This window comes from Carya illinoinensis, chromosome 3 (genome assembly GCF_018687715.1).
Source record: "Carya illinoinensis cultivar Pawnee chromosome 3, C.illinoinensisPawnee_v1, whole genome shotgun sequence".
Taxonomy (NCBI): domain Eukaryota; kingdom Viridiplantae; phylum Streptophyta; class Magnoliopsida; order Fagales; family Juglandaceae; genus Carya; species Carya illinoinensis.
Window position 1 is genome coordinate 198,543 of NC_056754.1, and position 12,979 is coordinate 211,521.

General features: G+C 36.3%; 1 protein-coding gene across 1 annotated transcript; it reads left to right on the plus strand.

The window, feature by feature from the left end:
• Positions 1-4,190: 4,190 nt before the first annotated feature.
• Positions 4,191-6,010, plus strand: LOC122302212 (chalcone synthase-like). The gene is made up of 2 exons (XM_043113352.1): positions 4,191-4,575; positions 4,801-6,010. Exons 1-2 carry the CDS (start codon positions 4,398-4,400, stop codon positions 5,805-5,807), a joined length of 1,185 nt encoding a protein of 394 aa, XP_042969286.1. The 5' UTR covers positions 4,191-4,397; the 3' UTR covers positions 5,808-6,010.
• The last annotated feature ends 6,969 nt before the right edge of the window (positions 6,011-12,979 follow it).

A 12,979-nucleotide genomic window follows, 5' to 3' on the forward strand; every position in this document is an offset into this window, starting at 1 on the left:
AGTAATAATGAAAGTGAATAAAAAACGTTGAAGAATACCGACGTAAAATATTGGCCAAGTTTGAAAGAAACAATTCCTGCAGAATTGATTTCACTAGTAAAATATGATGCATCGGGACTTGTAGTCCAAACACCTAAAGAGGTGATGCTTGTTGAATATCAATGGGTATTTATAGAAAGGAAATAAAAATGTGATATATAAATCACGAGTCAGTTTCTCACAAACAATTCCTGCAGAATTAATATCACTTAGAAAATGTGATAAATATGGACTTGAAATCCAAACACCTAAAGATGTGATTTTTGTTAAATATCAGTGGATAGTTATATACATGATATAAAATGCCTAAAGCTTTTAATCTGAAAATGTGATATAGAAATCACAAGTTAGTTTCTCGAAGAAACAATATTGATATGTTTTTAAAGTGGTTGAAATCATATTAAGATTTTTATTAGCTTGAAAGTTACCGAGAGTTTGGATATGCATGATTAACTGCATATTTATATGAATTATTAGATCATGATATATATATATATATATATATGAAAATCCCTGAATAATAAAAAATTTCTGAATCTTCTAATCTGAATACATCTAGAAATATGTATTTTATCAAGTTTTAAAAATCCTTATATGATCTAAAGCAAGCCAAATGCAAATGGAAACAAACTATTATTGTAGTTTATATATATGATTTAAATGTCATTGAGGTTCCAGAAGAGCTCATAAAAACTGCACATATTTGAAATATAAATCTGAAACCCTTGCGGCTTCAAAGGGAAGATAGATGATATTATTAGTTCTGACATACCATCTTTTAAATACAATTAGTATTTCATATTCATATTATGGGTTTGATAAGATTGGTGCATTATTAAAGAAGAAATAAAAAGGAGCACACAGAATATCTACTAGAAGATAGAAATACAAATATGAATATATGTGAAATATTATTCATTATATCAAAGCAAAATTACAGAAATTTGAGGCATTTTGCCTCATTCTTTAAACGTTCTTGTTTTTTAAGAATCTGCATGCCATCCTTATTTAAAGGAGTAGGCAATCGAAAAGAAGATTTAAGTAAGGATTTTAAATTCATATTATCTTGCTTTATTGCTCATATCTTCATGTTGGACTCCAGAAGAAGTAACTGAAGGATAGCAATATTCTCGTGGAGTTTGTCGACTCCACAAGTTTTAGATTCCAGTTGCTGAGAAAATATGACAATGGATGATGAGTATCGGGTATCGAGACTCACAAGCTCATAGATAGCTTCATTATCTGACTTATTAGTCAGATCATTATTATATTGCATTATAGCACCTGTGCTAGAAGCAGGAACAACTGATAAACGAGGTGCATAATACCTCATATATTGGCCATGAGAAGATTGCTGAACCATTACAGAGTAAGAATGCAGAAAGAGATTACATGATAAGAATACAGAAAGATATTGCAGAGTAAAATGCAGTATGATTACAGAAAAATGAAGAAGATGAGATGTGAATAAAGATGAGCTGAATATCTCTTTTATAGAGAAAATTATGACTAAGCACCTCTATTGCTTCACAGCATCTCTCGTGAAATATCTCTTTACAAGAGACAAGAAGATATAGCATCATAGCTCTGCGGCGGCTAACAGCTACAGAAAAGCTGAAAAAGTTTGAGGTGCTTGTCTGATCTAAAAAACTGGCCACCGTTTTTGTTGAAAAATGAGGTTAGCGATTTAATATTGATCAATTCTTCACTAACTGTGTTATTTACAAGAACTCCAGGAGCACAACTCCATAAGAGTAGTGAATTTAATATTAAAATGATCTTGGATCAATATGGTGAATTTCACTATAAAATCTTGAAGTACTTTTATATGGACAAAACTCATCTCCGGATTACTCCAATGCTTGCTTGATAATTTGATAAGCAGAAAGATCCATTTCATCCTTGTAAAGATGATGAAGAAATTTTTGGTCCTGAAATACCTTATTTCAGTGCAATTGAAGCCCTCAATATGTGATTATTTTATTAACATGGATCAAGTCCACAGTTAGTTGGATATACAGATGCGGGTTATCTTTCAGATCCACACAAGAAGATCATTGCAATTCATGAGAAGAAAGTTGAAATTGATGTCAAGAAGATACGGTCAAGTAATAATCTGACAAATTTATTCACTGAAGCATTACCAACTGCAACATTTAAGAAGATTGTGCAGATCATTGAAATGCGAAGATTTGAAGATTTATTATCATGCACTTTTTAGGAAAAGTAATATCTTGAAGACTTGTGCTGATTGTACTCTTTTTCCTTCGCTAAGGTTTTATCCCACTGGGTTTTCCTTTGCAAGGTTTTAATGAGGCAATCCTAAAGCACTCAGCCGTATACATGAATACTGTACTCTTTTTCCTTCGCCATTGATTTTTTCCCACAGAGTTTTTCTTTGGCAAAGTTTTAACGAGGCATATTCTTTAAATATGGTCATCTAAAAGAAAAGTGTTGTAAATCATCTTATATTGTATGACCACATTTAGTCATCGTAATTGACCAAGTCGTAGTTGTCAATTAAGATTTTTGTATCCCTATATATATGGGTGTTTCTAAGTTCATTTAATGAATGAATAAGATCAGAACTTCTCTTATGCTCTATCAATCTCTCTGAGCTTTATCTCTTTTTCTCTCTTTTCTCATTTATTCACAACAATTTAGGATTTGTATGAGATTTTTCTAATTAAGATTTGTTCAAATCATTTCTATTATATAAATATCTAGGTACATATATAAATATACTTAATTAGCATAGAAACGTTGGTACGTAGGACTAACTTTCATTTTGGAGACGGGAGATTAATTCTAAACAGCAAAGTCCGCAATACTTACCTAGAAATTCTTTCAATTCGTAGACATATAACACGTGTAACTGGTGGAAAATAAACTTAAAAAGTCCATGATGTCAAAAACCATCTTTTATGAATCCTCCACGAAATTCAGCACAGATATCCCTTTTGAAAGCCAAACATATCAAAGTCAAGCATGAAGGGTTTGTGCCAACCGTACGGTGTGTGGGTGTCATAAAAACAGTAGGTGGAAAGTCGGCAAAATATCATGTTGTGACATCAAAACTCACCTCAGAAGAGGCCAAACACTTGGAGTCAAAGTATGGTAGCAAGCATATTCACTGCAATTGGCTAAAAACCTAGTCTTTTTTTTTGTTTTAACATTAAAGAACGATATGCAAGTCTTAAGTGGGTGGGTGAGTGCATTATTTTGCCCAAACAAGATTTTGAAAAACAAAATTGGGTAGGTGAGTTGGTGGGCGTAGCATCCGCACTCCCTTAATTCAAAATTTCAAACGTAAACATCCAAAAAATAGCACAACGTCTGGCTGGAACGGTTTTTGCGTAGCTTTTCGCGCATCGTAACCTGTATGTGGGCCATCCTACAATGTACAATAATTTCCACGGTCTTGCTTTATATAGTCAAACTTGGCTTGTTTTCAAATTTGATGGCTCCTATATTATATTAAGTTATTTTAATGAAAAAAAAAAACCAATACGGTACTGCTGCCTAATGTCGTTCATCACCAACCTTGTTTAACAAGAAGGGAAATGCTTATCTTAAGTATGGCGGTCATAGATGATGGCCAACTATTCAATTCTTTTACTTTTATTTTTAAATAAAATTTTAAAAAATTAATAAAAAGAGATAAATAAAAAAACATTTGTCTATTCGGTCACTCTTTTGCTGGCCTCGTTCTGTCTACGGAAAATGCTTATGCGCAAGATTTTTGTTACTGTGTCACCTGCACTTAATAGCTGTATGTTATCGTTAGTCTAAAATTATCTTATTAATTTTTTTTAATTTTTTAATTTATATTTTTTATCATTTTAAATTATTTTTTAAAAATAAAAAAATTAATATACTAATAATTACTTTTTTAATCATTAAATAAAATAATTTTAAAAATAAAAATACATTAAATATCAAATTTAGTAAACAAAATAGCATTGCTCTATTTACAAATGGCGACCAACAAGAAAAGGGCAAGAAGAAAAGTCTACCACCTACCAATTTTGTCTCTTTTTTTAAGAGCCAATTGTCACGTCTCTGATTCTCTGGTATCTTTAACAGTGTACGTGAAGGTGGAGATAAATCATGCACGTGCACAAAACGCGCGTAGACACACAGGCCGGCCTACCCATATAAAAACTGAGGAACCAGCTTGGCTTACGATCCTCACATCCAAAGTCCTTACATCCAAGATCTTCTGCGAATTCTCCGTTTCCAACAGCCGTAGAGTTACGGTATAGTTTGATTCTTTAGACACGATAAAAAGCCCGAGTACTGGTTTAGCTCGTTCTAAAACTCTTACTAGCAAAAGCTAAATTATCAAGCAGTCACTCATGGCATCTGTGGAAGAATTCCTTAAAGCGCAGCGATCCGAGGGTCCAGCTACTGTTCTAGCCATTGGCACGGCCAATCCATCCAACTGTATCTCCCAAACTGATTTTCCTGACTATTACTTCCGGATCACTAAGAGCGAGCACTTGACAGAGTTGAAGAAGAAGTTCAAACGCATGTGTATGTTCAGAAACAAATTAGATCCCTATTCTTATATACCTTCATGCCACCCTTTATCATGCATTTGGTAGAATTAATGGTGTAGCACTAGTATATGATATTCATGCATTTGGTAGAACTAATGATATAGCAGTAGATTATGATATTCAAGAAAAAGAAAAATGAGTTGGTACATGGCATGGTACTAAATCATATTCTTCTCGTCCATATATTTTGTCTATGCAGGCGATAAATCAATGATAAAGAAGCGTTACATGCACTTAACCGAGGATATATTAAAAGAAAACCCAGGCATGTGCGAGTTCATGGCTCCATCTTATGACGCGCGTCAAGATATAGCGGTGGTCGAGTTGCCGAAGCTCGCTAAGGAAGCTGCATTAAAGGCAATCAAAGAGTGGGGCCAGCACAAATCCAAGATCACCCACCTGGTGTTCTGCACAACCACGGGTACAGCAGACATGCCCGGCGCGGATTACCAGCTTATCAAGCTCCTCGGCCTTAAATCCTCCGTTAAGCGGGTCATGATGTACCAACAGGGCTGCTTTGGTGGAGGGACCGTGCTACGCCTGGCCAAAGATTTGGCGGAGAACAACAGAGGTGCACGTGTTCTTGCCGTGTGCGCTGAGATTGTGGCCATTTCCTTTCGTGGACCCTCCGAGGCTCACTTTGACTCATTGGTGGGTCAGTCCCTTTTCGGTGATGGGGCAGCGGCAGTGATCATCGGTGCGGACCCCGATACATGCGTTGAACGCCCACTGTTCCAGCTAGCGTCCGCAGCGCAGACAATTTTACCGGACTCTGATGGAGCAGTTCAGGGACATTTACGCGAAGTAGGCTTGACATTCCACGCATTGAAGGACTTACCTAAAATAGTGTCGAGGAACATTGAGCAAAGCCTGGTCGAAGCTTTCACTCCATTTGGTGTTAGTGATTGGAATTCCATATTTTGGATTGTGCATCCAGGCGGTCCGGCCATTCTTGACCAAGTTGAGGCAAAACTCAATCTACAAGAGGAGAAACTTAGAGCAAGTCGCCATATTCTTAGCGAGTACGGGAACATGTCAACCGCGTGCGTGCTTTTTATATTGGATGAGATGAGGAAGAGTTCGGTGGAGGATGGAAAGGCCACCACTGGTGGAGGGTTGGAGTGGGGTGTTCTCTTTGGGTTTGGGCCCGGTTTGACGGTTGAGACTGTCGTGTTACGTAGTGTCCCAGTAGAGACGATTCACTGAGTCCGGCCGGTTCGTCAGGGACTTAAATTCCTTACTATATAGGAAATAAGAAAGAGAGATTATGGCCGGCTAGCTTCATTATTAATTGTGTAAGCTCTCTCAGGATCTGTAACCAATTATTTCATTTACATGCAAGTGTGTGAAGATTACTACTGTTGTTACAAAAACAAACAAGCAAGCAAGACAAAATGTTTGATAAATTACCACCTGTCTTGACGGAGAATCCCATACTCGCCCCATCCTCCCTTTCCCGCTTGTTTATAATTATCTATCCGTCTTCATGATGTGTTCATCTTTTCTTTGTCGTTCTTTCTTAAAAGTTGTGTCTCTTGACACTTCTTGAACCAACACCCCCTTAGGAACCATCATAATGGAGAGGGTACAATTCAATGGTTGATCACATCTCCTAAATTTACATCTTTCACCTAACAAAAACGATGATGAATCCAGTTGAATATATTACCTTGGTACCAATACAGGCTTTCCACAACTCAACTCTCATCTGCAACTCTTGTATATTGGCATCAAAGCATGACAAGTATTTATGTGTGCATACTTTTGTCATTACCTTATATAGCCGCACCATTTATTATATGTTCTCCTATCACATATTAGAAATGATTTCATTTTACTAAATCTTTAGTGAATGATATCATTTCTTTGTGATTGAATTATATATATATACTTATGTCTCAATTAACGATTTTAGTTGAATACATCAAACATGTATCAATATGTGCTGAATTTTTATTAAATACTTCCTCTAAAAGTCATTCCTGAGACTTTTCTTAATCAACTAATTATTAGCGATTTTACAAATAATTAACCCTTTACTTGGGTAATCAACTTGCACTGAACTTTTATTAAGTACTTTCCCTAACATCATTTCCAAGACTTTCCTTAATTACCTTATTTGGGTAACTCTCCATAACTCTATTTATCTAGATGTCTCCAAAACTTCTTGAGTTATGCATGCTAACCATGAGGTTATTTTACTTAGGTATTTTTCATCCCCATTTTAATCACATGTTCTATAAATTTTTCTAGAGACAATCCTTTCGTCACTGGATCTACTACCAACTCAGTGGTGAAAACAAAATTAACATTGACTTTATCTCTCTCTACTATATCTAAAATATAGTGATAATGCACATCAAAGTATTCCGGCCACTTTATATTAACTAGATGACAAACTGATTCATAAAACACATTAACTGGTTCTATGAATGTACCTAAACTTAAGCTTTCAACAAAGTGTTTCATCCACACCACATTACTCACTGCAACCACATTACTCACTGCAATACAGCAAGTAATATAATGTGCTTCTATTGTGGACTTAACAACACAATCCTATTTCCTACTCAATGAAGAAACTGATGTTCCACCAAATAGAAATATATATCCACTTATAGATTTTTTATCATTTACATCACTTTCAAAATCAGCATCAGTATAGCAAATTAATTCTATATCACTGATTGCAAAGTAAAATTTCATATTTTTGGTACCTTATAAATACTAGGGGGATCGGAAGGTTTTGTAGACCGGACCGGACCTAATCTCTATCAACCCGCTCATTCCTTTTTTTATAGTTACGAGCCTCGTTTTACGTGCCGAGTCTCGATGGCATGTTTTTAAAGATACCAAGCAGATTTTTAAAGTAAGATCAGTATTTTAAAGTTTTTGAATATTTTAAATGTCTTGAAAATATTTATATGTGATATTTCCAGTATTATCGAACTAAACTTATTTTTAAATAACACAATCATAATAAAGAGCTCCAAAAATATTATGATTGTGAAAAATTATTTAAATTAAATGATTTTAGCTATTTAAAAATATTATGGATTTAAAATATGTTGAAAACTCTAAATTAATTTAAATGATTTTATTCTCTTCAAATAATTAACAAGACTTCATCATTTTAATAAATAATGAAGGAATATTATTTTATAAACTTTAGTTTATAAAATAATATTCTATCTTAATTCCTCTCAGTGTTTTAAATTAAATAAATGCTTACGCATTTTCAAATCAATATTTAAACTTATTGTTAAATCGTTTTAAAGATCCCAAGATAAAGGGCCTAGATTAAATACCCAAGCCCCTAACTTTTTCTCCTCACTTTTTCATTTCCCTCCTCTCTCCTCTCCTCTCTCCCAGCCCTACAGAAGCTCCCTCTTCTCTTCTCCACCGTGCTGCTCTTCCTTCCTCCAGCCCAACCACCGCCGACTGCCCAGCCTCACCTCTACCACTGACAGCTCCCTTCCCCGCCGGCGAGTCCTTCCTCTCAGCAGTGAGCTCCATGCAGCTCTCATTCTCCTCCCACGGCAACTCAACCAAAATGGGTTTCAAACCCATTTATCTCCTCCTTGCGCCGCCATGCGTGGCTAGCTAGGCCACCTAGCACCTCTACCGACACCACCACTTCACGGGCTTCACCTCTATGGTCTTCCCTTTCCCCCCAACTCTCTCCCTCTCCATTGCACTACCTCACGCATGCACACAGCCCGTACGTAATGCATGGGTTCTCCACCCATGCCGCCGTGCACGGCTACCCACACCACCACCAACAGCCTCCTCTAACTATCATGGCTCCTCCTTGAGCTCCTCCTTGCCAACCAAGCACTCCACCTCTCCCATGCCCTCTCACTCTCTAATGGGTTTCTCCACCCATTTGGCTAAATCCACCACCCTCCAACCACCATACAGCCACCACCTGGCCACCATAACTCCACCACACCTCCTTCAAGCCATCTACGGCTAGCCTTGGTCTCCAGCCTTAAAACTCACAAATTTTCCAATTTAGCTATACACGCCCCAAACTCCTCCACGGACCAGTGTGCCTCTACCACATGCCACCTTGGCACCGACTTGAGGCCACCACTCTAGGACCATGACCAATCATTTCCCTGCTTAGATCCACACCCGTAACCACCTCTAGTAGCCCAAACAGCCACCATACGTGGTGTTAACCACCACGTACAACTCTTCTTACACCTTTGATTGAGACGGGAAGCGAGGGATGCATGGGTTATCCCGTCGATAGTATAATCCTCTATCTTTTGTTATTTATATTAAATGTTAGTTGATAGGTTGTGGACTGTGCTGTTAGTATTGTAAAGTTCGCCGTGAAGTGTGGTTGTGTAGTAAAGTGTTGGGCGTAATTGTGTAGTATTGCGGATTATGCTGTGAAGTATGGGTGTGAGGTGTGTGCCGTAGTTGTGGTGTGGCGTGCTCCGTGTCATGTAGCAATGCATCGTGTGATGTGTGTCGTGGTAATACGTGATGTAGCGAATGGAGTACACGTGGTGCGTACTCCATGTGATGTAGCGATGCATCGTATGACGTGTCATGAAGAAAATGATGATTGTGTAGTAGAGGAGCGTAGAGCGTGCTGATTAGTGTCAGGAATTGTGTAACGGTGTCTCGAAATAGCTGTGATGTGGCCTGTAATCCAAGGTGACAGGTGTTGCCTTATAGTTGACTTATGGCTTAAAGTCTATGTGAAGTGATGGGATAGTGTAAGAATAGAACAGTAGAAGCACGATGGGTGTCGTGATGTAACTCAGGATTTATCTCGAGTTACGTGACGTGACAGAGATGTAGTGGTGAATTATCTAGGATCGGGATGTGTGACTTAGTTGGTTTGAGTCATACATTGGAATGTGGTTAATAGGAGAGTAAGATGAAGGTTTTAATATCTTAACCCTAAGATGAAACATAGAGGGAGTGACGGTAAATGGACCCCGAAGGTTTTAGCATAGTAAATAGCATGTAAGAACCCAAGGATGGACGGAAAGTGTTGCAAGTGAAGTGTAGTTCTACTTCTAGTATAGTTGCTCATGTACTAGATAGAGAATGATGTTAAGGTTATGTGTATGCATGTAGGTTGCCATTTGACACGTACACGAATGGATTGCATGGATTGAGTATGGCATGGAATCCAGGTAAGTATTATGTTCATACTCTTCTAGAATTTTCTAAATAAATGAAAATGAAACGCTTTTACTTTATAATGCTTTACGAAACTCGTTTTACGAAAGAATAGTAAGTATAAATTTTCAAGTATGTAACGACTCTCCTTGGTATCCCCTTTTTACGCACCCAAAGTATGCAAGTGTATGTATATGAATGGATATTATACGTAATAAGTACTGGATGTATTTTCATGAAAAGAAATGAAAAGAAATGTCAATGCCTATGGATTGAATGCTTTAATGCATGAAAACATATAACAACCATGACTGAATGAACAGATAAGGGTACTGAAGAACTGGACTGGGCAAATTGTAATGCCGGGTAAGTAGTACTAGTAGTACACCCAGTGCTACACCCTAACGGAATGGATTCCTGACTGATGAAGTGATAAAACTACATAATTAAGTTACTTAAGTGAATAAATTTTTTAACCAAAAATGATTTAAGTACTCAATTATGTAGTAGATTATGATACTTGAGTCAATTGATAAATTCTAATATTTTTGTACTTAAAAAAATTTATAATTCAATTGTTTCATGTCAAAATAAATATTTCAATTTTACTCTTCTCATATCATGTTTATACGCTGCAGGGCAATTATTTTTAGAAAGGCATATATGAGTTGCTGACATCCCTTTTGAGTATAGAGAAATATTATCATAAAGGGCATTCTTGACAAGTTACAAATAAGTGCCAAAGGAGCAGGCTGCAGCAGAGGCACGCCTCACGCTAGAAGATCACGTTGCACGCAGAGCACTCAGACACAGCAGAGGAAATGGCGTGGCCTCAGGAGAGGAGAGCCAATCACGCATGGACAGTAAAGTAGGACCAAAAAGCACAGAAAAAAAAAAAAAAAAAAAAAAAAAAAAAAAAAGAGGACGGACTTTCATTTTTCTTAGTTCATTTTTTGTTTGGAGCGGGACTTTTTTTTTTCGGGCTTTACGTTAAGTTTTCTTTTCTTTTCTTTTTTCCTTTCGATTCAGACCTGGGTGGCGTTCCTTTCGTTTTTAAAGTTCTTAGTCTTTCTTTTAGTTCCAGACCATGAGGCGGTTGGTTCTTATTTGGGTTTTGCTTCTTTCATTTTTTTTTCATTTTATGGACAGATTTTAGTCGGCAAAATTTACTTTTTCTTGTTGGGAGTTTTGGTTGGAGATGGCACGAGTTCTTAGCTTTGTCGGTCTGGTTTTTTTTTTTATCTTCTTAGTTTTACTTTACTTGGGACGGTGCTCTCTCTCTCTCTCTCTCTCTCTCTCTCTCTCTCTCTCTCTCTCTCTCTCTCTTTATTCTCTTAGTTTTTCTTTCAGGCGGCTGTTTTTTTCATTTTTACTGTTTTTTTTAGTTTCAGTGCTTTTCGGTTCCAGACAAAACGAGGGGCTGCTTTTACTTTTTTTTCTTTTGCTATTTTTTTTTTTTATATATGTTTTCATTTAGGAGAGACGGACGAAACTGAATCTCTCATCCTACATTTTATTTCTCAGCATCGGCTAGTTATTTTTATTTTCTTTCTTGCTTTACATTCTTCATTTTATTTTCTATAATTTACGTTTTCAGTTTTTACCTTAGGCGGCAGTTTCAGTTTCCTTTGGATGAGTTTTACATTTTCATTTTTGGAGATTCTTGATTTATTTTTCTGAGTTTTACGAGGCGACGATTGTTCTTCATTTTATTTTCTGCAATTTAAGTTTTCAATTTTTACCTTAGGCGGCAGTTTCAGTTTCCTTTGGATGAGTTTTACATTTTCGTTTTCGGAGATTCTTGATTTATTTTTCTAAGTTTTACCTTTTTAGTTTTCATTTTAGTGTATGTTCTCCTGCGTGCAGCATCTCTAAGATTTATCTCTTTCGGATATTTTCTTAGATTTTGTCTTAACTCAACTTAGATTTATTTTTGCCGCTAGAAATACCATGTATAGCTAATTTCTGAAGCTTAGGTTGTGGAATGAGATTTGATTTATTTTGGGTTCTAGTTTAATGCAATATTTTGTTGATAAATGTTGATTTCACTATATTACTAGTCGGATTTGAATTGAAAATAGATTGCAGCTCTTGCTCTTGATTTGTTGTTGACGTAAGGCACAACAAAAGTTTGAAAATTATCAAGGCTTCTCTCAATTGTTTGTTAATGTGTGTTTGGCTAGTAAAGTAGAAAATCCCTTAGGAAAATATTGCAAAAACTTGAGCTTAACCTTTTATCTTCCGTTTATCAATGCCTTGATTGGGTTGTTAATCGAGAAAATTATCTAGAATCCAAAATAAAGAGAGTCTCATACACAGCCCAAGTGTTTGTTAATTTGTCTTTTTGATTAGAAACTTTAATTTCAACTTTGATTATTTTTTTTTTTTTTGTGGGAATTGAATTCACTATTTTCTTTCTTACCTCATCTTCGATATTTTTCACGAACGCTTTGATAACCCTTTGTCCATGTGGAATATAATCCTAGACTTATCCTTGTATTACTTTGACAGCTTCTATGCTTGGAAGACAAAATTATAAGCTGATCAAGTTTTTGGCACCGTTGCCAAGGACAACAAGTGTTTGTCAATGCATTCTCTTTTTCCTGAGAAGACGTTTATGGAGTTGTGAACCTCTTCACAGCCTAGGTGATGTCTTTACCTCTCATTTTACTTGTTTACTTTTATATTGTTTTGTGCTGAACTTGCATGTCCGGTTGGGCTAGAGATAGCACATATAGACTTGCTAGGACTGAATCATCAACTTCATCATCAAGTGCATCATCTGTTTCTCTTAATTCAGCATTTGAATCATTATTTGACACTCATAGTAACATGGCTGAAGAAGAAAAACATCATGATAGGGAAATGGTAAATCAAAACAGGACACTTAAAGAGTATCTTCAGCCTGTTAAGACTAGCACCCATTCTTGCATCATTTTACCTCTTAATGCAAATGCTTTTAATTTCAAATCTGGGATGATTCCATTACTACCACACTTTCATGGTATGGACTCTGAAAATCCCTACTTGCATATCAAAGAGTTTGAAGAAGTGTGTTCCACATTTATGGATAGAACATGCACTGAAGAGGTCATAAGATTGAAATTGTTTCCATTTTCCTTGAAAGACAAGGCTAAGACATGGTTGAATTCCTTAAGACCAAGATCCATTGGAACTTGGCAAGAAATGCAAACTGAATTTTTAAAGAAATTTTTTCCCATGCATAGAACCAA